General features: G+C 46.8%; 1 protein-coding gene across 1 annotated transcript; it reads left to right on the top strand.

Annotated features, from left to right (window-relative positions):
• Window positions 1-5,536: 5,536 nt before the first annotated feature.
• LOC135387538 (endothelin-converting enzyme homolog) lies at window positions 5,537-11,841 on the top strand. Its single transcript, XM_064616691.1, has 2 exons — window positions 5,537-5,768; window positions 9,556-11,841. Exons 1-2 carry the CDS (start codon window positions 5,676-5,678, stop codon window positions 11,806-11,808), a joined length of 2,346 nt encoding a protein of 781 aa, XP_064472761.1. The 5' UTR covers window positions 5,537-5,675; the 3' UTR covers window positions 11,809-11,841.
• The last annotated feature ends 12,924 nt before the right edge of the window (window positions 11,842-24,765 follow it).

The raw sequence follows: 24,765 nt of genomic DNA, 5'->3' as shown, positions 1-24,765 counted from the left end.
GGACGGCCAAGATATCACCACCTCCACCCCTGAGTATGTCGGGATACCCAAACTTCCGCCCAAGTACCCATTTCCCGATGCCAGTTATGAAGACTATGAAGACACTCCTCACTGGCTCACGACGTCAACGGCAGAGATACCTCAGACGACTTCCGAGGCGACAATGTCAACACACATCACGCAACATCCATTCACTGACAAAGTATGTGATACGGAAGATTGTCAATACATGCGTTCGCTTATTGACGTGTCCGTGGACACAGGGAAAGATCCTTGGGAAAACTTTTACAGTTACGTCTGTAACGGAAACGGAGCTCTGGAGTCTTTATCTCACTGGTATGATCTGACTACGGCGATCAATTTGGAAGTCATCCAGCGCAACATCACCTTAAATATGGCCAGGCATTTACAAGACTTAAGGTCCCAAGAAGAGGGCAAACGGGATATCAAAAAGTAGCAGTCGTCTATACCAGCACTGCATAGATATTGACAACGTTACGACGACTGAAGCAATGAGACAGTTTTTAAAGCAGCAAAGAAGGACTTTTGCAAGTGACATGCAGTTCGGCCTACTGCATGCTATGGTGAAATTCAATTTTGGTTTCGACATTCCCCTGATATTTGAAATAAAACCAAGCTGGGTAGAAGGCGAGCAGCTTTTACTATACATGAGGCAAGAGTACTGGATAAATACGCCGTCACGGGAAACAGAGAGGCGAGGAAAGATGAGATTACGCTAATTTTATCGGCAATCCTTTCCATAGACCTCCGCGATCTCGCAAATGAGATTATTGCAGTGGAGAATAATTTATCCAATCTGGCGCAAGTTAAGTACACTGGCAGCGAATCCTCAGGAAGAAAGAAGCTTCTGTTCCTCTTGTCGAAGTTAGGCCTTTTGGTAAACAACGACACGACCTGTCAGAACAGTGGAATGAAGCCGTGGAGGATAGTACAGACCCGAGACTTCCGAAAGACGTAAAAGTCAGTATGACAGTGAACGATGTTCATTTCTTCCATAATTTATTCGGCAAATTCAGGAATGCTACGGCAACTGAATTAAGGTTATTCTGTGCATGGAAGATTGCCCTTTACCTTGTTGAATCCATAGTACAGTGATTAGCCTAGTTATCCGGATGTTCCTGTGTGGCTGGACGGAACTGCGAAAATGTTCCCGAAAACTGCAGGTTCGGGTTTCCTGTTGCCCATAGTGAACAGTTCGAGGCTGAATCTCGCTAGGGAGATGGTTCAGACAATTGTCGACGAGATTAAGAAGTCCTTCGAGTCTTCACGTTGGCTGGACGAGACAACTCGCGTTGGAGCTCTGAAGAAACTTTCTGTGGTGAAAAAACAGATTGGTTACTTGCCGGAATTTAGCTCCGCCTTGAAAATAGACGCGTTCTTCAAAGATCTCCCTGACCTAAACGGACCTTTCATTGAGGACTACATTCAGGTTCGGAAGTTTTGGACAAAGCACAACTGGAATGGAACATTGAGCGACTCCTCCTTCGTGGATCCACGATACACGTTTCTTCCATACCTCGTCAATGGTGCTTACATACCGACGCTATATCGCATATTCATTGCAAACGCTCTTTTGCTCACGCCTGTCTTTTCGTATGGTGCTTTTCCAGAAGTGAACTATGGAACCCTTGGAACCCTAGGCACCGCCGTGACACATCAACTAATGCACGGCTACGATACGTTTGGCAGGAATTATGACGGTGCTGGGCATTTCAAACCGTGGTTTACCGAAAGAAGGTATTGTGGAATACGACAAGATCGTTCGTTGCCACAACGAGACTATTGAGAAAGCTCCGAAAGCTAGAGCTTACAAAGATTATCCCAAGAGTATCTAGTAGACAAGATGGGTACTACGTCTCGGTTGAGGGCATCGGAAAAATTCGGAAAAAATCGGAGAAAAAGCTTCGGAAAATTCGCATGTCACTTTGGGCAACGTGAGGAATTTGACGAAGGACAAGATCTTCTACATTTCCGGGTGTCTAGTGTGGTGTGGAAAGGAATTCCCAGACCCGATGCCTCGAACTCATCCGCCTTTGGATGAAAGATGCAACGTGCCTCTTATGAATTCACAACATTTCAGCGAAACATTTTCTTGCCCAAAGGGCTCGCCAATGAATCCCTCGCACAAATGTGTCTTCTGGTAATAGCTCACTTCGTTATAAAGGAACTCTACACAATATGATGCCTGTGTCGTGCTTGGGAGTAAATTTCCTACATGTCACCTCAGCCACAACAAGCGATGACGAAGGCGAATACGCTGCATTCCCTGTCATTCGCGGTGGGGGTTGCGTGGGGGGTATACAGTTGAAATGTTAGGGGGCGTCACTGAACATTTGGGGGCGTTAGGGGGCTGTAAGGGGGGGTCTGGATAAATCTGCTGCGACAAACTCCCACAGTTCACGTCGGCTGCTGTAATGCCTTGGATATTGAGAGTTTCCCGTAGTATTGGGTTGCTGAGCGTTGCGTTGTTATTGAGTTGCGAAGGCGGACAGTGCAGTTGATCGTACTATAGGTACAGCTGGTATTAGACGAGCTGGCACGCTGTCTCGGAAGCGCCGCCTGTCTCGTTATTGAGGAGGGGAGAGCTGTGGGTGGTATTGTGGTGGCGGTGGCAACTACAGACAGGGCAGAGGGCCTGGCCTCTCTCTGATCTTCTGCCGATATCGCGGAGCCTATGAGATATTGGGTAGAGCGTATTTTGACGTCAAGGTCTTACTGTAAGTAACCGTAAGTTACGCTGCGCGCCTGTATGGAGGCGGAATGCTGCATCAGGGAATGCTGCTGCTCAGGCAGTATTTACTCTAATGTAACACATCGTCGCCGGATTTGTACTGTAATTTGAACATTTTTTACGTGTATTACTGCGTAGCGGCACATCTGTAACCGAGTACAATACCAAATATCAGTACAGTACTAAATATCATTTTCTTAAAGAAAATTAAGTAATAGTATGGCCACTGCGAAATAAATACGAAAAGCGTGCAGTTGAAAATCTTACCCGGTACCACCTCAGGTACCAGTGAAAAACAGGCTGAAACATTCAAATCATTCTGGTACAACCTTCAAACATATTTGTATGTTCAAAATATAGGACGATGACTTGTCTTTAGGACGCGGTTAGCTCTAAAGACATGCTCAAGTCTCTCATACTCTCGCTATCAGACGGGCACTGAAAACACTCAAGAATGAACTCGTTTTAATACTTATTTAAATAATGAGCGCCTCGCACTCACTAACAAGGTGCGCAGCCTGAAGGTAGTATCGGGCAGCTATTTATAAAAAAGAAAGTTATTCGATCGGTGCACTCGTTCACGAATTATTTAGACCGAGGATTTAACTCAGACACCCGGTGCATGTAAGTTCACCCCCGCGCCTAACCAGCCTTACATCTCATATCACACTGGTTATACATTATACACCAACATCCCGCCATACATGTATGACAAACGTGTATAACAAACATGCCTTGTCACACTTCTGTGTGACAAGGTCACACAGCTGACACACACTGTGGTGGTCACAGTGCTGCTGGTCACACTGCCCACACACTACCCATCTATATCCCGTCATACATGTATGACGAACGTGTATAACAAACATCCCTTAAACATGTATGACCATACAGTGCTGGTCACACTGCTTAAACACCGGCAAAACATGTTTTAAAACACGTGTGTATACCCAGTGTGACCGTGCCGTCATACAAGCAAATGCTCTGACTATGTTTGACAACATGTTGTCAAACACACGACGATGTATTTGGGCACTGCCGAAAAACGGTGATGGACAAGTTGTATAAACGGGCGTATTCGCCACGACACGAACGAAACGAAACGAAACGAAACGTGCAAACGAAAACGTTTGCAACGGTCAGTGTCAACGACATCGTGATGCGGGTGAGTTATTTTGCACGAGTAAGTTGTAAGTCAGTGTTCGCGACATTGTGTTGCACGTACGTTCAAAATGGCGACCTCTTTGCCTGCGCACATGGAGCATGAAACAATCGAAAATCAGCCAGTGCAGCCCAGTCTTCGTCGTCTTCGTACATTTTGAATTGCGATGTCCGCGAATGGAAGTTATATAAACTCCTGGGTTGGTTACTGTGACACTGACGTGTGTCATACATCAGTGTTTAAGCCACTCCCACTGTAGTTGTATAACCAGTGTGACCGATGTTTGAACGACACATGTTTGAGGCGACGTATAATCATAAAAGCGTTTGAATCGAACGATGTTGTCAAACAAGAATTGTATGACCAGTGTGACCGAGCATTATACATACGCCATACATGTTTGAAGATATGTTGACATACATGTTTGGAGCACGTGTATAACCAGTGTGACTCCGGCCTTATGCATGTATGACGAACGTGTATAACAAACATCCCTTGTCACACTGCTGTGTGACAAGGTCACACAGCTGACACACACTGTGGTGGTCACAGTGCTGCTGGTCACACTGCCCATACCCACCTATATCCCGTCATACATGTATGACGAACGTCTATAACAAACATCCCTTAAACATGTATGACCATACAGTGCTGGTCACACTGCTTAAACACCGGCAAAACATGTTTTAAAACACGTGTGTATACCCGGTGTGACCGTGCCGTCATACAAGCAAGCGCTCTGACTATGTTTGACAACATGTTGTCAAACACACGACGATGTATTTGGGCACTGCCGAAAAACGGTGATGAACAAGTTGTATAAACGGGCGTATTCGCCACGACACGAACGAAACGAAACGAAACGAAACGTGCAAACGAAAACGTTTGCACGAGTCAGTGTCAACGACATCGTGATGCGGGTGAGTTATTTTGCACGAATTATTTGTAAGTCAGTGTTCGCGACATTGTGTTGCACGTACGTTCAAAATGGCGACCTCTTCTTCTTCTTCTTCGTCTTTCTCCGCAGTGGAGCATAGCACGGGGCAATTGGCCACGGATCGTGACATGAGGGCCCAGTTAATGACGGTTACGTGAAGCGATGAGAGGACGAGATGAATGAAATGACTGAATAAAAGATGAGCGGGGGAATGGAATGACGACCTGACAATCTACCAAAAGACAGAATGGAAGATGCCGACAGTGGAACATCGTGGGCACGGAGCGGGACCGCTAGGAACATGACGCGTTGGGATGAGTAGCGCGAACAGTGGAGAAAAAAGTGTTCAATAGTGCGCACATGGAGCATGAAACAATCGAAAATCATCCAGTACAGGCCCGTCTTCGTCGTCTTTCATACATTTTGAATTGCGATGTCCGCGAATGGAAGTTATATAAACTCCTGGATTGGTTGCTGTGACACTGACGTGTGTCATACATCAGTGTTGAAACCACTCCCACTGTAGTTGTATAACCAGTGTGACCGATGTTTGAACGACCCATGTTCGAGGCGATGTATAATCATACAAGCGTTTGAATCGAACGATGTTGTCAAACAAGAATGGTATGACCAGTGTGACACAGCATAGCTTGGAAGAAGAAGAAGATGTGCTGTATCTTGCCCTCGTGATCGTGCCTTCTGTTCTGCCATTCGAATTTGGCTTTCGACTTCGTACATCACCCTTCACCCTCTCATCCATCCATTCATAGATCCGTGGCCCGTTGCCTTTGGTTGTGTGCCACACTGACAAGACGAGTATAAACATGCAGGTCGTGGACTTCCCGTATGACAGCCATACGCAATACCAGGAGCAATGGCCCGGAGAACAAAGAACGAGCGAAGAAAAGCCGACATTGGTGAGTTTCTGTACTGATTCTACCGAGGCATTATTCTACAGGTGTTTGGTCGTGGAATACAGTTACAGCTATCGAAACCTGTAGCTGTGCATAACCATTCAGTTCAGCATTTAAAATTATAATTTCCACAGTCTGTTTCATAAAGTATTAACGGAGCATGCGCGAAACGGTGGCGTATCCTATCGGGACTTGGCGTTTGGTTGTCACATGCCTCCTAAATACTGAGTCAATAGGACCGAGCATATTTTGTAAGGCTCTAGTTGTCATTCGGCGTCCGTCATCCACATTATATCGGGTTGCACATTTCTGCGATAACAGGCAATATTCTGTGAACCTGTGGAGTTGACTTTTTGATAAAGACGGTAGTGGCATGTTCGTTCCGCATTTGCAAATCAAAGTACAACAAGGGGGAGAATTTTAGCTTGTTCCGGTTTCGGTGTAGACGAATGAACCCGCTGCAGTAGTAGTAGTAGTGTAGTTTTTGCTCACTGCTCGTGCACAGGTACCGGTAATAAACCGGACGCTCCATAAAGTACAGGTTATGTCCACTTAAACCTTTAGGACAAACGGGGACAGCACGTACATGGCTTTAGTTCACACCGCTATTGACAGCCACTTCATTTCGCTGCTTCCCGCGCGGTGGCACCAGCTCTTCCTGGAAAGGCAGATTGCAAAGACAGTTACTTGTCATTCCAACCTGCCTTTACAGAAAGAGCTGGTTCCACAGCGGGAATAGCCGGAGAGTATGTGTCATAATATGTATGATACATAGCCCTAGTCATATACAGGGTGTCCCAGAAAACGTGTCATTGAATTATAATAAAAAAAAAATACACCACCTAGAGTCATGCGGTCAATGGCATTTGTTCTTAGTGTGTTTTTGCCACCTCCTCGTGTGAATGTCATGTAACGCGAGTTTAATTATGTAAATTTTTGCAAGCTTAAGTAGGAAATTTTCCTAGTAAAGGTCACTTTTTTACCCCACCAATGTGAAGAGCGTGTCTAATTTAGTCAAATTAATGATAATTGAAAGGGATATTCAGGAGCTCTCCCATCGGAAAAAATAGCCGAACATCATGCTCTGCGGAGGTCGCACAGAATAGCGCACGATGAATTTTTCAGCGCAATCCTCGTCAGTCCGCCGAAAGGAGGTTGGAAACCCAGCCCTCCCCGACATCGCAGAAAGAGATAAACAGGCACGGCTTATCACGTCCGACTCTCGCTGGGATAACGCTTTCCCTCCCCGAATTTTAGGAACTGTTACTTTCTCTACTATCACTCTGTGGGCTGGCTTCGGGACCTCCTTTCGTCGCACTCAGAGCGATTGCGCTCAAAAAGTCGCGCGATCGCGCGCTATGGTCCGGTGCTACGAAAAGCATGATATTTGGCTATTTTTTCCGATGGGATAGTTCGTGAATATCACCGTCAATTATCATGAATTTGAGTGAATTCGGCACGCTCTTCATATTGGCGGGGTAAAAAAGTGACCTTTACTTGGCAAATTTCCGAGTTCAGTTCGCAAATATTTACATAATTAAACTTGGAGGACACGACATTCACATTAGGAGGTGGCAAAAACCATTTAATAAGTACAAATGCTGTTGACCGCATGATTCTAGGTGGCGTAGCATTTTTACTATAATTCAATCCCACGTTTTCTGGGACACCCTGTATATGTAGCCCTCTAACACTAACCGGCCTTTATTTGTCTACACTGGGTCACGCATGGGGGACTGTCAATCTATCCAGAACGTAGCTTTCTCTTCCTTTGTCTCCTCTTCTTCCTCTAGGTCCCCGACCTAGTTCGCTTCATGCTCCCGAGCTTTCAGTCCGTTCCTCCGCGAACGGTAAGGGACCACGGGCGCAATAGCGGCTGTTAAAAGGGTTCATCTTCCCTATTGAAAATCTATTCCTCAAAGCGTGAGTATCATGGGACATTTGGGGTTGCCCTAGGACCTGGAGACGCCCCAAGACGTAGGTGCACGGCTGGGTCGCAAGAATTCTGCTTTAGGACATTTCGGTAGAGGACGTTTCGGTACATAGATGTTTCGATGCACGGACATTCCAGTACACGGACCTTTCGAAGCGTAGATGTGTCGACAGGGCTATCCACGCGCTGCCGCGTCGAGGACTGTGTGACGACACAACTATACAGGGTGTTTTCGGAAAACTACGTACTTGCACTCTTAAAAATGAACTTCACCACATAGGGGTATAGAGGAAGCTCAGACGGGATAATCCAAGATGCAACTATGGGACCTTGGGAAGCACTTTCGTGTCCTAGATGATGTCGGTGACGGTGGTAGATGGTGGTAGGCGTTCCCTCGGCCGTACTTGGCCGCCTGGTTGCGGTACAGTTCATTCTTGTGTGACACCTCCGGTGGGGGACCGCTCCATCACGGGCGAGATATTTTGGACAACCATGTCCCAAACAATACGTTCAGGTCTGAGGGGCGATGCGTGTAATGACTACTTAAAAATCTGCTATCTTGTATTTCCTAGAAAGCATGTAATTAATGAATTAATTCATAAATATTCATAACCTTTGGCTTATCAGAGTGGGTTGCGCACGCTGTCGTATACACCGGTGGTTCACGAAATATGAGAAAAGTTAAAAAATGGAATGGGTAATCGCACACCACATAGCAGGATTGGATAGTGTTACTAGTCACCAGTGGTAACACTATCCAATCCTGCTATGTGGTGTGGTAACAGAAAAGAACTGAAAATAACGTAACGACAAAAACATAAAATCGGCGTATCAAAGACGCGCAGGGAATAAAGCCAAAATGCCAAAATCTTAGTAAGGAATGTGGCTAGTCTTCGTTCAATGACCGTACGCTCGGGGGCGCCACCATGATACGACGCTCTTGGCGCGTCAGCGGCGAGTCCCACGTCGATTTGTTGCAATCCCGAGCAAGTTTCGTGTCGTTGTATCTCCCAACCTTCTCATTGACATTGGGGCTCTAATCCTAATGAACACGAAACTGACAAATTAATTTTACTAATCAATTAATTGCAAAATAAAAATGTTTGTGTGTTCCCCGCGCCGCTGGTAACACTCCGCTGTTCGTGTTGATGGTGTGCGATGCACCGTTTGTTAGCAAATGAACAAAACGACAACTTCCGTGCATCGAGCACGGCCCACTGTCATTCTGCGCGGGACAGTAGAATAAACCTTGTTCGCTGGTTCCCTGTCAGTGGCCTGATCTGCTAGCACTTACATCACCATTCTGTTTTAAAACTTTGGCTCACTTTTCGTGAAACACTCGCCATACCTTCCAGTCTTGTCACATGGCACTGCTACGAAGACGAAGTCAGCACCGGTCTTCTCTGTATTGAATAGCAACTTGTACGCATGGTTGGTGTAAATGTCACTTCAGAACAATAAGTGCGAACGTCAGCCGAGCGTCGATTCTGTCACCATAAAGTCATCCTACTTAACGGAACGAATGACAGCGTGCATGGCTCAGAATCCCGCCAGTTGATCCGGTGCGGTAGCCGCGGTACTTCGGTAACCGCATTATCCACGGTCTTCTAAGACACGCTAAACTATCAGTCGCACTTGATGTCACATCTGGTTTTGTTGCACTCTGTTATTTGCAAGCAATACGTGTTTAAGCAAATCATTATTGGATGGAGGAAAAAATAAATTAACAAAAAAGTAACCGTGTATCTTTCAATAGCTCGGAGTCCTTAGGTCCTTACGTGGGAAAGACATTCAACCCGAGAAGGCCAGGTGCTTATTATATTCTGATTGAACAAAGTATATTTTTCTTAATTTCAGGTGAAGGAGGACGAAACTTCTTACGCCTTGCTGGGAAAGGTACTCCTTGTGACTCTTGTTCTGGGGACGTTTGGAGCAGCATATTGGGTTGCACGTCGTGAATGGAGACACACGCCGGACGGCGAAGATATCACCACCTCCACCGCTGCGTATGTCGGGATACCCAAACTTCCGCCCAAGTACCCATTTCCCGACGCCAGTTATGAAGACTATGAAGACACTCCTCACTGGCTCACGACGTCAACGGCAGAGATACCTCAGACGACTTCCGAGCCGACGATGTCAACACGCATCACGGAACATCCATTCACTGACAAAGAATGTGATACGGAAGATTGTCAATACATGCGTTGGCTTATTGACGTGTCCGTGGACACAGAAAAAGATCCTTGCGAAAACTTTTACAGTTACGTCTGTAACGGAGCTCTGAGGTCTTTATCTCACTGGTATGATTTGAATACGAATTTCAATTTGAAAGTCATCCAGCGCAACATCACCTTAAATATGGCCAGGAATTTACAAGACGTAAAGGTCCCAAGAAGAGGGCAAACGGGATATCAAAAAGTAGCGGCCTTCTACCAGCACTGCATCAATATTGATAACGTTAGGACGACTGAAGCAATGCGACAGTTTTTAAAGCAGCAAGGAATGACTTTTGCAAGTGACATGCAATTCGACCTACTGCATGCTATGGTGAAATTCAGTTTTTGTTTCAACATTGACCTGATATTTAGAATACAAGCCCGCTGGGTAGGCGAACAGGTTGTGCTATACATGGGGCAAGATCTCTACATAAGATTCGCCGTCCACGAAGACCGAGAGGCGAGGAAAGAGACGATTACGCAAATTTTATCGGCAATCCTTTCCATAGACCTCCGCGATCTCGCAAATGAGATTATTGCAGTGGAGAATAATTTAGCCTATCTGTCGCAAGTTCAGTACACTGGCAACGAAACCTCAGGAAGAAAGAAGCTTATGTTCCTCTTGTCGAAGTTAGGCCTTTTGGTAAACAACGACACGACCTTGTCAGAACGATGGAATCAAGCCCTGGAGGATAATACAGACTCGAGACTTCCGAAAGACGTAAAAGTCAGTATGACAATGAACGATGTTCATTTCTTCCACAATTTATTCGGCAAATTCAGGAATGCAACGGCAAATGAATTAAGGATATTCTTTGCATGGAGGACTGCCCGTTACCTCTATCAAGAGTCCTTGTTGAACCCATCGTATCGCGATCGGTCTAGTGTTCCGGATTTTAATTGCCTGGACAGAACGTCGAAAATGTTCCCGAATACTGCAGGTTCGGGTTTCCTGTTCCCCATAGTGAACAGTTCGAGGCTGTATCTCGCTAGGGACATGATTCAGACAATTGTCGACGAGATTAAGAAGTCCTTCGAGTCTTCACATTGGTTGGACGAGACAACTCGCGTTGGAGCTCTGAAGAAACTTTCTGTGGTGAAAAAACAGATTGGTTACTTGCCGGAATTTAGCTCCGCCTTGAAAATAGACGCGTACTTCAAAGATCTCCCTGACCTAAACGGACCTTTCATTGAGAACTACATTCAGGTTCGGAAGTTTTGGACAAAGCACAACTGGAATGGAATATTGAGCGACTCCTCCTCCGTGGATTCACCATACACGTTTCCTCCACACGTCGTCAATGGTGCTTACATAGCGACGCTAAATCGCATATTCATTACAGCCGCTCTATTGTTCACGCCTCTCTTTTCGTATGGTGCTCCTCCAGAAGTGAACTATGGAGCCCTAGGCAGCGTAGTGACACATGAACTAATGCACGGCTACGATACTTTTGGCAGGAATTATGACGGTGCTGGGCATTTCAAACCGTGGTTTACCGAAAAAAGTATTGCGGAATACGACAAGATCATTCGTTGCCACAACGAGACTATTGAGAATGCTCCGAAAGCTAGAGCTTACGAAGATTATGACATAGAGTATCTAGCAGACACGATGGGTACTACGTCCCTGTTGAGGGCATATAAAAAAGCTTCGGAAAAGTCGCATGTCACTCTAGGGAACATGAGGGATTTCACGAAGGACAAGATCTTCTACATTTCCAGGTGTCAGGTGTGGTGCGGAAAGGAATTCCCAGAAGTGAGGTCGCTAACTCATCCGCCTTTGGATGAAAGATGCAACGTGCCTCTTATGAATTCACAACATTTCAGCGAAACCTTTTCTTGCCCAAAGGACTCGCCAATGAATCCCTCGCACAAATGTGTCTTCTGGTAATAGCTCACTTCGTTATAAAGGAACTCTACACAATATGATGCCTGTGTCGTGCTTGGGAGTAAATTTCCTACATGTCACCTCAGCCACAACAAGCGATGACGAATGGAAATACGCTGCATTCCCTGCCATTCGCGGTGGGCGTTGGGTGGGGGGTATACAGCTGGAATGTTAGGGGGCTGTAAGGGGGGGGGGTCTAGATAAATCTGCTGCAACAAACTCCCACAGTTCACGTCGGCTGCTGTAACGCTTTGGATATTGAGAGTTACGCGTAGTATTGAGTTGCTGAGCGTTGCGTTGTTATTGAGTTGCGAAGGCGGACAGTGCAATTGATCGTACTATAGGTACAGCGGGTATTAGACGAGCTGGCATGCTGTCTCTGAAGCGCCGCTTGTCTCGTTATTGAGGAGGGAAGAGCTATGGGTGGTGTCGTGGTGGCGGTGACAACTACGGACAGGGCAGGAGGGCCTGGCCTCTCTCTGATCTTCTGCCGATGTCGTGGAGCCTATGAAACATTGGAGCGTATTTTGACGTCAAAGTCTTACTGTAAGTAACCGTAAGTAATGCTGCGCACCAATATGGCGGCGGAACGCTGCGTCGACGAATGCTGCTGCTCAGGCAGTATTTACTGATGTAACACATCGTCGCCGGACTTGAACTGTAATTTGAACATTTACGTGTATTACTGCGTAGCGGACACATCAGTAACTGAGTACAATACGAAATATCCAAACTATATCCAAATACAATTTTTTAAAGAAAATTAAGTAATAGTATGGCCACTGTAAAATACGAAAAGCGTGCAGTTTAAAATCTTACCCGGTACCATCTCAGGTACCAGTGGAAGCTGCTGTGGTGGTGGTATTTCGGAGAAGCGGCTGTATGGTATGTACCACTGCGGCCATACACCATGTTGCAAGTCCATTGAGCGAGACTGTGCCGCGTTCCGATTAGTCTACAATGTTTTGAAATCTCATTTTCTAAGCGGGCATGTGCATGCGGCCTCTCGCCTGTCACGGTACCATTATTTTAGCATAGCTATTATAGCATTAAGGCAAGATTACGTGACATTCAAGCGCGTTCGGTTTCGCTGTAATGTATGATGACCCTCAAGTAGAGCAAAACATGCTCAACATGAAATGGTACGCACTCGTGAGACTGGCTAGGTGTTAGGAGTTCTGCTTCAAGTTCCAACTTCGTTCCAGTGTATCCGCAACGCATTGGGCTTGTACGCACAATGCACCCATGTATCAGATCCTTGAATCAGTGATTTGTGTCAAATAAATGTTTTGTTTTAGCCAAAAATATGATAGTCGATATGGATATGGATGGATATGGATAGTAGTTACGGATATAGTTATTTTGACTACTGAAGCTGTACCCGGTGTGAAATCCAGTAGAAATCGATGGTATAGCCAAGACCGGCCGAAAAGGTAGCCGAACATTGAAGCTCCTGATTGGTTATGCATAACATCTCGCATATTATCTCAAACAATGGGCTCTATGGGGAGCTGTTGGAGCCTGCACTCTTACAAATGAACTTCACCGTATAGCACGCTCCTAGCCTACCATCTCGAATGATATCGTTATCTGCCCTGATTTGTTGAAAACGGTAGGCGTACGCCTTTTTTGTGACATTATGAACAGCATAAGAGTCACAAAAAACACGTACGCCTTCCCAAGCAGCACAAGGTACTGAAAGTCGAGTGCAATAGGGGTGCACGGGTAGGTGGACGGCCTTGAACACGCTCTTGCAACTAAAGAACATCGATAAGACACATACCGTCCACCCCTATTGCACTCGACTTTCGGTACATTGTGCTGCCTGGGTTCCGTTTTCAACAAATCAGGGTAGATAACGATATCATTCGAGATTATGGTTGGCTTGGAGCGTGCTATGCGGTGAAGTTGTTTTTAAGAGTGTGGTATTACGGAAAGTGTCTATGAGCTAGCGGGAACCTGGTGGTGGTGATGAACGGTGCTCACCGTTGTCTGCCTCAGAGAGGTGCACTCTAAAAAATGATGTCCTTTGAGATTATGAAAGCGTCTGAGGAAAACACAGGAAAAACCCTAAAAACAGAACTTCACCGCATAGCACCCTGTGAGCCAACCAGTGCCACGAATGATATTTATCGCTTCTAATTTGAAGAGACAGGTGGGCGTACGCCTTTTTGTGGCAATTTGGATATGTGGAAATTGCTACAAAGAGGCGTACGCCCCCCTCTCTATTCGAACCAGAAGCGATAACCCAATCATTCTTGGCAATGGTTGGCGCACAGCGTGCAATGCGGTGAAGTTCTGTTTTTAGAGTGTAGAAAGCACAGCCGGCACAGGAATGCAAACACGTGTACCTCGTCGTCCGTCGTAGTAGCAGTCGTCCTGTCTTCCTTCTTTGTCCGCGTCTTTGTGCTGCTTAATCACGATGAATGTACACCAACTACCCCGCCTCCACACACTACCTCCCCAGTCTCGACGCGCCATAGGAAGAGCATGCTTTCAAGACCGCAATCCGATAACAGGCGACCCATGGACCAATCCTACACTCTAAAAACAGCACTTCACCGCATAGCATGCCAACCGTGCCAACTATGTGCCAACCGTTGCCGCGAATGATAGGGTTATCGCTTCTGATTGGAAGAGAAAGGGGGGCGTACGCCTCTTTGTGGCGTACGCCAACCTCTCTCTTACACTCTTAAAAATGAACTTCACCGCATAGCATGCTCTTAGCCAACCACTATCTCGAATGATATCGCTATGTGCCCTGATTTGTTCAAAGCGGTAGGCGTACGCCTTTTCTGTGACACTTATGCGGTTCATAATTGCCACAAAAATGGCGTACACCTCCCGTTTTCAACAAATCAGGGCAGATAACGATATCATTCGAGATGATGGTTGGCTAAGAGCGTGCTATGCCGTGAAGTTCATTTTTAAGAGTGTAGAATGAGAAGCGATAGCCCTATCACACAGCGTGCTATGCGGTGAAGTTCTGTTGAAGTTCTGTGCATGCTGCTATTTTTACCCTTCTCATTGCTTTCACCTCATGAAGGGTATTTGTAAAAGTGCCCTCCCTCGCTAGATCATTCAGTGTGGGTCTTCTATCCCGCTGGACAGGCGTCTCAGTGGCAAAGGTGGGCGTTCGTCCTCACTAGCCTCGCCCTCACCTCAATTTTCTGGGAGAAAAAATTTCCTCACCTCACCTCAAAATTTTTCTTACAATTTTTTCTCACCTCACCTCATCTCAATTTTTTATTGAAAAATTTTCCTCACCTCACCTCAAAAATGTTTTTCGAAATTTTCCTTACCTCACCTCAAATTTTTTTGAAAATTTTTCTTCACCTCACCTCAATTTTTTCTTGAAAATGTTTCCTCAGCTCACCTCACCCCAAAGGAATTTCCTCACCTCACCTCAATTTTTTTTTGAAATTTTCCTCACATCACCTCACCTAAATTTTTTAAAGCTATTTGTGTATTCGATGTGAAGATTGCGTATTCGACGCGCGTTGGCTTTGAGTGACTACCAATGTAAATGCATATACCTCAAGCGTGAGTGCACACAGGGTGCGGCACGAAACGTGTCATTTGACAATTATAAGAAAACGGCTTAACGGAAAAATATGGGGTAAACAACTTTCTTCTGGACATTTAGTTTGTCACCAAATACAAATAGTTTCATCACGAGAGGATAGAGGGGTAGCAAGCGAGCTGGTGGTATAGATCCATAACTTAAAAACCCGAGACTAGGCGACAAAACACGACAAACACAGACAAGGTCTCAGTTTCATCAATTTGCCATTGAAATACAGTTTCGAAATTGAACTCATTAAATTGCTTAGTCAATGTAACGTTCTTTTTTTTTTCTTGCTGGAGGATTTGGCCTAGTCAATCGCAGAAACCGCTTCGTGGAACGATTGTTATACCGATAAAAGTTGCGCGGAAATTGAGGTTCAATTGCGGGTATGCGAATGGCGCGCAAAGTCGGGCGTCAGAACAGCAGCGAGAGAGGAGGGCAGTCCCCGCCCAGATGAGAGACAGAAGCTGCGGAAAGAAAGAAAGATCTCCCGTGTACGCACAGGAAAAGTTTTCAAAAAGTGTGCGTTCATAAATTTTTCCTCGCCTCACCTCAAAAAATTTTCCCAGTGTTCCTCAGCTCACTTAAAAAATTGCAAAACTTCCTCACCTCATCTTACCTCAAAATTTTTTGAAAAGATTTTCCTCACCTCACCTCAAATTTTTGATTTTCCTCACCTCACCTCACCTCAAAATTTTTGAAAATTTTTCTCACCTCACTTCACCTCAAACGTCACCAGAAAAATTGGCCCTCACCTCACCTCAAATATTGTGAGGTGAGGGTGAGGAAACCCTCACCCTCGCACGCCCTCGTGAGGATGCCCACCGCTGCTCAATGGTTTACCCAGAAAAGTGCCCATAGCCTCATTCATCGTTCCAAGCACGCAATCCCTCCAGAATTGCGCCTCCTTAGGCAATTGCACACGTCCCGTCTCCCGTCTGAAAGAGAAAGACAGTAAATAAGGTGTGTGGCTGTTAATGCTTTAGCGTTAGGTGAGCGTTAGGAGCTGTGTGTGTGAGAGAAGTAGGGACAGAGGAAGGAACAGAGAGAGAGAGAGAGAGATGGTGAAGCCTCACTGAGACATGACAAAGAAATTTGTTTCTTTGTTAGGATTTATTTCGTAAAGGGCTGCCAACAGGTGGATAACGGCCTACATAGGGTAACGACCTACATATACAGGGTGCTCAAAATTAAGCTTTCACTAGCACTTTATAAATACGCGAACAAAAGAAAACTGGTGCTACTTTTTCTGTTCCTTGAGCAAGAAACAGGCGCTACATAATTAGCAGCACCGGTTTCTTACACAAGTAGCGTAAAGTTATCATCCGGTTTCCTGTCATCGCTGTGTTTGCGTAGCGCAAACACAGTGTAGTGTTGTGTAGTGCAAACACGGCGCAAACACAGTTCTGTTGCGTAAGCTTAATTTTGAACACCCTGTATCAGCTTCCCCGTTTTCGGTGCTCAAATTTTCATAGAGCCGGTGGGAGAAATCGGTGGCAATTTCGCTCACCAGAAATCGATGGCTTTCGGTGGTAATATTTGGAAAACTGACGACACCCGGTGGAAACCGACGAGGAACATAACGGGAGTTCCCCATGCGTCCTGTGAACCAACACTTGATATCCTTGTGTTCTGTCTTTTAATTACAATGCCAACTGTTAAAATAAGGGTTTGTTATGTTTGTGAGGTACATGTCAGCGATGCAGGTGACATCGCACACCGCTCTATTCAGTGTAAGGAATTGGCACCGGAGCTTTCTTGTGGAAGCCAAATCTTTCAGTCGGTTCGTGTCCTAGTTTTCCGTGCTTGTGGGATAGGTCAATAGTTCGCACTGGTACACTTCGTGGTCTCTAGGCTCTAGCTGGGGCATTTTCTCACTGAACAGACCAGCTGTCATTATGCAGATCTATTTGTAACTGGCCTGGACCCTGACCATTGGCAACATTAAAGACGAGATATCTGTTCTCTCCAGGATGACCTCATGTCCACATTCCGCTGCCAACCAGAACTAAGGGAGGGGAATGAAATCAATACATCTGAAGGTCTACATTTCGACGACAATCGGCGAATAATTATTTCAACCAAACTTGTAAAAACATTACCGGCGTATGATTATCGGTGTTTTTCGGTAAATACCGAAGCCCAGGAGACCTAGTTATATAGAAGAGGAACAGCGTCTGTTCGAAATATTGGCCGCTCTCGTCCTTAGGTAATTATAACTTACTACATAGATATGTAGGAAGGGAGTTGCCTCAGGACAGAAATCGCCGATATTTCGAACAGAGACTGTTCTTCTTCTGGGCACCGTCCTCATCATTGGCATGGTATTTATGCCCTTTAAATACCATGCCAATGATGAGGACGGTGCCCAGAAGAAGAACAGTCTCTCTTCGAAATATCGGCGGCTTCTGTCCTGAGGCAACTCCCTTCCTACATCTCTACCGGTTCGCTGGATTTCTACCCATCTACATAGATACGTAGGTATGTGTGGACATGTAAAGGGGATATGAAGGTACAGGTAAGTAATTGATGCAATTAAAGGATAATTAAATGGATTCACATGTAGCAATTAAAAGTGTCAAACCGAAAGTGAAGTATGTACTGGAGGTGGACAACCGGCAGTGAGGTAAAACCGGAAGTGGGGGACCGGAAGTCAGCGTTACACTGCGGTGAAGTTCGCTTTTAAGAGTGCATGCCTTTTTGGCGTGACTGTGCCGTAGAAGATAACATCTTGCCCCGTGAATTATTTCAACGAAGGAGGCGAGGGCAGAACGACAGCGGAATGCAAGGCTCGGTTCCTCACGCGGTTTCTTGGGCGTACACCAGTTGTTGGATATAGACGTCTCACAAGCCTGTCTCGAGCTGCCCTTCCACGACCTCAATATCAGCGTCTTTCCCTTTCGTGGAGCCCTAACCTCAGCAGCTCTAGGCAGACGGAAGTCTGGGCGATGCGAGCTCCATGGCTGGCGCTGCGTTTTTACCTTCATCATGCTGGACGCTTTTTATCCCCGGTTTGCTCCCATTGTGGCCGGGATGAAACAGCTGAACACTTTGTGCTCTTCTGTTCACATTTTGGCAATATACGCCAGAGGCATGTCTGGACCCATTAGCGTTCGTTAGGAATCCCACTTTCGTTAGCGTCAGTGCTATCTCTCGGAGCATCTCATACTGCGCTCTGTAATAGGTCTGTGGTTGCAGGCCTCGTGTCGTACATTGTGCTCTCCAGCCGCTTCTAGGCACTTTATTCCTAATGTCATACATCTTCACGTACGCGCATCTTACATACCTACTTGTCCATGCATATTTGTCTTACGCACATTCCTACATACATGCATACATACTTGCGGGCGCATGGTCGTCATACGTCATATATATGTCATTAGTACGCGCGTCTAACCTGGCCCTACATCCCATCACTACTACCCAGACATAATTACGCACTTTTGTCCTGGCCAATCTCCCTTAGTGGCTGACGGCCATCGTTTCATTGGAAGAAGACTGAACGGAAACTCCACGCCTACGCTCTTCATCTAGTTCCAATCGCCCTTAGTGGATGACGGCCACTGCTCCGAGGACGAAGAAGAAGATTTGCTGTATCCTGCCCTCGTGATCCTCCCTGACACTCTCGTCATGTCCGATGACGCTGCGATGGCCCAGCTGGAAGATATCGCCAGGTGCCTTGCTCTCCGCCTCCAACGCTCTACTTCCTGCGCGCGGCAGCCTCCCGTGACGTCTTCGTCCGGCTTCTTTGCTGTTTCTGCAGAGGAGCTTGACTCAGTGGTGCGCGCTCTCCCAAGCTCGGCTCCCGGTCCGGACAGTGTCTCAGGCAGAATGGTGAGGTCCCTGTGGGATGCCCATAAAGAGGAGCTCCTGAACATTGCGAACATCTCCATCGAACACTCGTGGTGCCGGATGACAGGAAGGTGTCTAAGGTGGTTATAGGTAAGAAGACCGCCTCGAGGGGCTTGGCCACGGATAACATTCGCCCGATTGCCCTGACATCCCTCCTCTGCAAAACTATTGAGCGGATTCTGCACCGCCGTCTGTCTTCCTTGTTGGAAGCTTCTTCCGCGCTTAATGATAGCCAGATAGGCTTTCGCCCCCGCTGCTCAATCTGGATGGCGCACGCCAACCAGGAAAGTCGAATTTGCCTTGCGCGCGAGTGCGGGAAGATGTCTGCCCTGGTTACCTTGGATGTTGCGAAGGCCTACGATAGCGTGGAACGCAACGTCCTCCTCCATTGCATGGCTGCTCTCAACATTCCCCCGTACATCGTTTCATGGGTTTGCAGCTTCCTTACTGGACAATCATTCTTTTGCTCGGACGGTCGCTTTGTCTCCTCTTCGCATCCGCAACAGAGGGGCGTCACTCAGGGGTCCGTCCTTTCGCCACTGTTGTTTAACATTATGATGAGTTCCCTACCTCTCGACCCGGGCATCCTCTCTTTGACCTATGCGGACGATATTGCCGTCTTCTCCTGCTCTATCACTGCATACGATACGTGAGAAACTACAAGAATACCTGCTCGCGCTGTCGTCCTGGATGCGCTCCGTCCACCTCACGTTGAACGTCCAGAAATCTGCAGTCCTGATGTTCCCCCTTACCAACTGGACTGGAGAAGCTTTAACCATCGTTCTAGATGATGCCGGCCAGACCATCCCCTAGAACAACGTGCTGCGCTACTTAGGCGTCTGGTATGATCACATGCTTCACTGGGACCATCATGTGGAAGTCATAAGCCAGTAGGCTTCGAAAGCAATTGGCACCATCCTCCGCAGCGCCAGCGCCCGCTGTGGTATGCGCAGGAGCACCCTGCTGCTCTTTCCCTCTCTGGCCGTACCATTGACGTCCTTCCGCCCCTGCCCTCCATCACGCGGGTCAGGCATAAAAGGCTGCTGGAGCTCACCGCTCTCCGCTCACTGCCAGTCCGGTACGCCCACCTTTCCCACGTTTGGCAGGCTGACCGCTGCGTCTCCCGTCATGTTGAAGTTTCGCTGACTCGACTGCGCTGTCTAGCCCTTCCACTGAACTTTTATCTGCACCGCGCGGGTCACAGCCGCTCTCCTGCGTGCGTCCACTGCGATAAAGAGGAAACTGTGGAGCGCTTTCTCCTGCACTGCCCCCTCTACGACCTCTCCCGCCTTAGCTACCTTGCCCAGCCGGTGGCTAGACAAGGGGTTCCCTTCTCCCTGGTCGCCATCTTCTCATTTGGAGCCTCCCACACCGAGAAATGGCAGTTTGAAATAGCGTCGAGAGCCGCCGCCTTTCTTACCATCTGCGGCCGCTTCTGAAACATCTTGCACCTTCCGCGTCCTTCCTTCCCTCTGCTATGGCTTCCTTCTACTGTCATGCGGTCCTACGATCCTCCTTGTCCCGCGTGTGAAGCCGTGGGTCTCATGAGTCTTTAGAGATTACTCTGCACAAAACCCTGGCCAATCGCCCTGTGTCGCTAGTGGCCACTGTACCTGAAGAAGATGATGATCCTGCCTTCTGTTGTGCCATTCGAATTTGGCCTTGGACTTCGTACCACACCCTTCGCCCTCTCGTCCATCCATACATAGACCCTGTCCCGTTGCCTTTAGCTGTGTGCCACACCGGCGAGACGAGTGTAAAAATGCAGGTCGTCGAGTTCTCGGATGGCAGCCGCATGCAATACCAAGAGCAATGGCCCAGAGAACACAGAACGAGAACACACACAGAATTCTAAAGATTCGAGATTCGTAAGATTCGTGGATGCGCTTAACCTTCCTATAGGATTCGGATCCGGACACAGATTCGCAAAATTCTGATTCGTCCCACCTGTAGTTTAAACCTTGTGCTGCGACACGAAGAAACGGCGCACGGAGCTCCTAGAAGACAGTTCGTAACACGCTAGGCCTACCGAAGCGATCATGGCGAGATGTCACCTTTCGCTGGATTTGTTTCTATTGTTATGTGTGTTCTATGCCCGACGGCAACCTGACCACGTTTCGTGTTTGCACGACTTGTCATGCTCACTGCGCGCCGGCGAGGTTCCGGCAATGGCACAAGGCTATGTCTATCTGCCCAATCGAATTGATTTGCCAGAGATCCACTTGTGGAGTGCACGACTGATCGTTCTGCAAATGCAGTTTATGCAGGTCTGGCGAACGGATCATGCCTCAGGTCAGGAGTCACTCGAATAGATGGCGTCACAAGCGATCAAGTAATGTGATCTTTCCTCGGCGAGAAATCGGAAGTGACGTGTGCGTCTACGTCATTCGAAAACATCAAAGTTGTAAACAGAGATGGGAACTATCGTCCTGAGATGTTGCTCTCTAACCAAATTTCGACTTCCGTGATCGGATATCGGACTACAAACATCTGTACGCTCTTCAAGGATTGCATGTGTTGGGATTTGTCAGCTGAGTACGTACTGCCAAGAGCCACTTATTATTTTAATGGTTCCGTGACTTAGTCTCACGTTTCTTTAAACAGCGTTCAAAAAGTAACACACGTGGAACATTCTATTTTAAACAAGGGAAAACTGGCTACGTGATTTGTCACAAGAATGTCGTCGAAAAGGAACCCAAACAAGTAGACTTCAAATCCCTGCCTGAAGAAGGCTACACGCTGGAATAAAAACGAGTACTGACATACTTAGTTTTGTCTGTGCTGCTGCTAAGGCACCACTAAATTTATTCTCCCCAAAATAGTTCGGTAGCAAACACGAAATGTGGAGGTGAGCCATGATACAAAATGGGGGAAACATATCACAAACGTGGCGTGTATATAGCTTCAATGCCAAATGTTTCGTCAACGTCAGCAAAACCCGACCGTTACGTTTTATTTATTTATTTTATTTCGTTTATTTTTTGTTCCGGAAGCATAGTGATGATGATAGTGATAATTGTAGAACAGCGGCTTCCTTGTTTGGGCATGAGAAATAACTATATTCGGTTATAAGGAAGAAAAATCATCGAAGCTCTTCGGCTGCTACCATATATATACCATATACCAGCATATGCCGGCACAGTTCCCCCAGGGCGGCAGTCATGACGTTGCCCTCCTCTGTGGGGCAGACAAGGGCGAGCCCTTTCACGACCACCACCACAACCATTCCAGCATTAGACACCTGCTTCGGCCTTATGGGGTCCTTTCGTTTGTGTGGCCCAGCTCCCTGAGACAGAGTACCGGACGCACGTAGTCCGAGAGGCTACGCACGCACCCCTCTGGCTTCGTCAATTTTCTCCCGATGAAGGTTCTCGAGCCTAACGCCACAGATCCCAACAGTTCCCGGCGTTCCATTAAACTTACACGCCTGCGAACTATATAGGCACACGCTTAGCCATTGTGCCCGGATATACAGACACACATGTGTCTTGTCTTTAGTGTCTTGTTTCTTTAATTACCACAAGTGACACTTTTGGGACGGATTCATAGGCTCATTCTTGCGGCAAGAGAATGTTTTACTAAAGTGGTCAGAATTTCTTAGAGGCACATTGCACCTGTCTACAGGTGGTGGATGGGTTGGATCTGTACCTGCCACCCCGCACAACGTTCTTGCAAATCATTCTTGGATGGAGAAAAAAATGAATTAACAAAAAAGTAACAGGGTATCTTTCAATAGCTCGGAGTTCATCGAAATTACAGAAACAGGTCCTTACGTGGAAAAGATATTCAACCCGAAAAGGCCAGGTGCTTATTATGTTCTGATGAACAAAGTATATTTTTCTTAATTTCAGGTGAAGGAGGACGAAACTTCTTACGCCTTGCTGGGAAAGGTACTCCTTTTGACCCTTGTTCTGGGGACGTTTGGAGCAGCATATTGGGTTGCACGTCATGAATGGAGACACACGCCGGACGGCGAAGATATCACCACCTCCACCCCTGAGTATGTCGGGATACCCAAACTTCCGCCCAAGTACCCATTTCCCGATGCAGTTATGAAGACTATGAAAACACTCCTCACTGGCTCACCACGTCAACGGCAGAGATACCTCAGACGACAGCGGAGGCGACAATGTCAACACGCATCACGCAACATCCATTCACTGACAAAGTATGTGATACGGAAGATTGTCAATACATGCGTTGGCTTATTGACGTGTCCGTGGACACAGGGAAAGATCCTTGGGAAAACTTTTACAGTTACGTCTGTAACGGAAACGGAGCTCTGGAGTCTTTATCTCACTGGTATGATCTGACTACGGCGATCAATTTGGAAGTCATCCAGAGCAACATCACCTTAAATATGGCCAGGCATTTACAAGACTTAAGGTCCCAAGAAGAGGGCAAACGGGATATCAAAAAGTAGCAGTCGTCTATACCAGCACTGCATAGATATTGACAACGTTACGACGACTGAAGCAATGAGACAGTTTTTAAAGCAGCAAAGAAGGACTTTTGCAAGTGACATGCAGTTCGGCCTACTGCATGCTATGGTGAAATTCAGTTTTGGTTTCGACATTCCCCTGATCTTTGAAATAAAACCAAGCTGGGTAGAAGGCGAGCAGCTTTTACTATACATGAGGCAAGAGTACTGGATAAATACGCCGTCACGGGAAACAGAGAGGCGAGGAAAGATGAGATTACGCTAATTTTATCGGCAATCCTTTCCATAGACCTCCGCGATCTCGCAAATGAGATTATTGCAGTGGAGAATAATTTATCCAATCTGGCGCAAGTTAAGTACACTGGCAGCGAATCCTCAGGAAGAAAGAAGCTTCTGTTCCTCTTGTCGCAGTTAGGCCTTTTGGTAAACAACGACACGACCTGTCAGAACAGTGGAATGAAGCCGTGGAGGATAGTACAGACCCGAGACTTCCGAAAGACGTAAAAGTCAGTATGACAGTGAACGATGTTCATTTCTTCCATAATTTATTCGGCAAATTCAGGAATGCTACGGCAACTGAATTAAGGTTATTCTGTGCATGGAAGATTGCCCTTTACCTTGTTGAACCCATAGTACAGTGATTCGCCTAGTTATCCGGATGTTCCTATGTGCCTGGACGGAACTACGAAAATGTTCCCGAAAACTGCAGGTTCGGGTTTCCTGTTCCCCATAGTGAACAGTTCGAGGCTGAATCTCGCTAGAGAGATGATTCAGACAGTTGTCGACGAGATTAAGAAGTCCTTCGAGTCTTCACGTTGGCTGGACGAGACAACTCGCGTTGGAGCTCTGAAGAAATTTCTTTGCTGAAAAGAGATATTGGTTACTCGCCGGAATTTAGCTCCGCCTTGAAAATAGACGCGTTCTTCAAAGATCTCCCTGACCTAAACGGACCTTTCACTGAGGACTACATTCAGGTTCAGAAGTTTTGGACAAAGCACAACTGGAATGGAACATTGAGCGACTCCTCCTTCGTGGATCCACGATACACGTTTCTTCCATACCTCGTCAATGGTGCTTACATACCGACGCTATATCGCAT

Source organism: Ornithodoros turicata, chromosome 3, assembly GCF_037126465.1.
Source record: "Ornithodoros turicata isolate Travis chromosome 3, ASM3712646v1, whole genome shotgun sequence".
NCBI classification, from domain to species: Eukaryota; Metazoa; Arthropoda; class Arachnida; order Ixodida; family Argasidae; genus Ornithodoros; species Ornithodoros turicata.
This window is presented reverse-complemented; position numbering and strand designations above follow the sequence as displayed.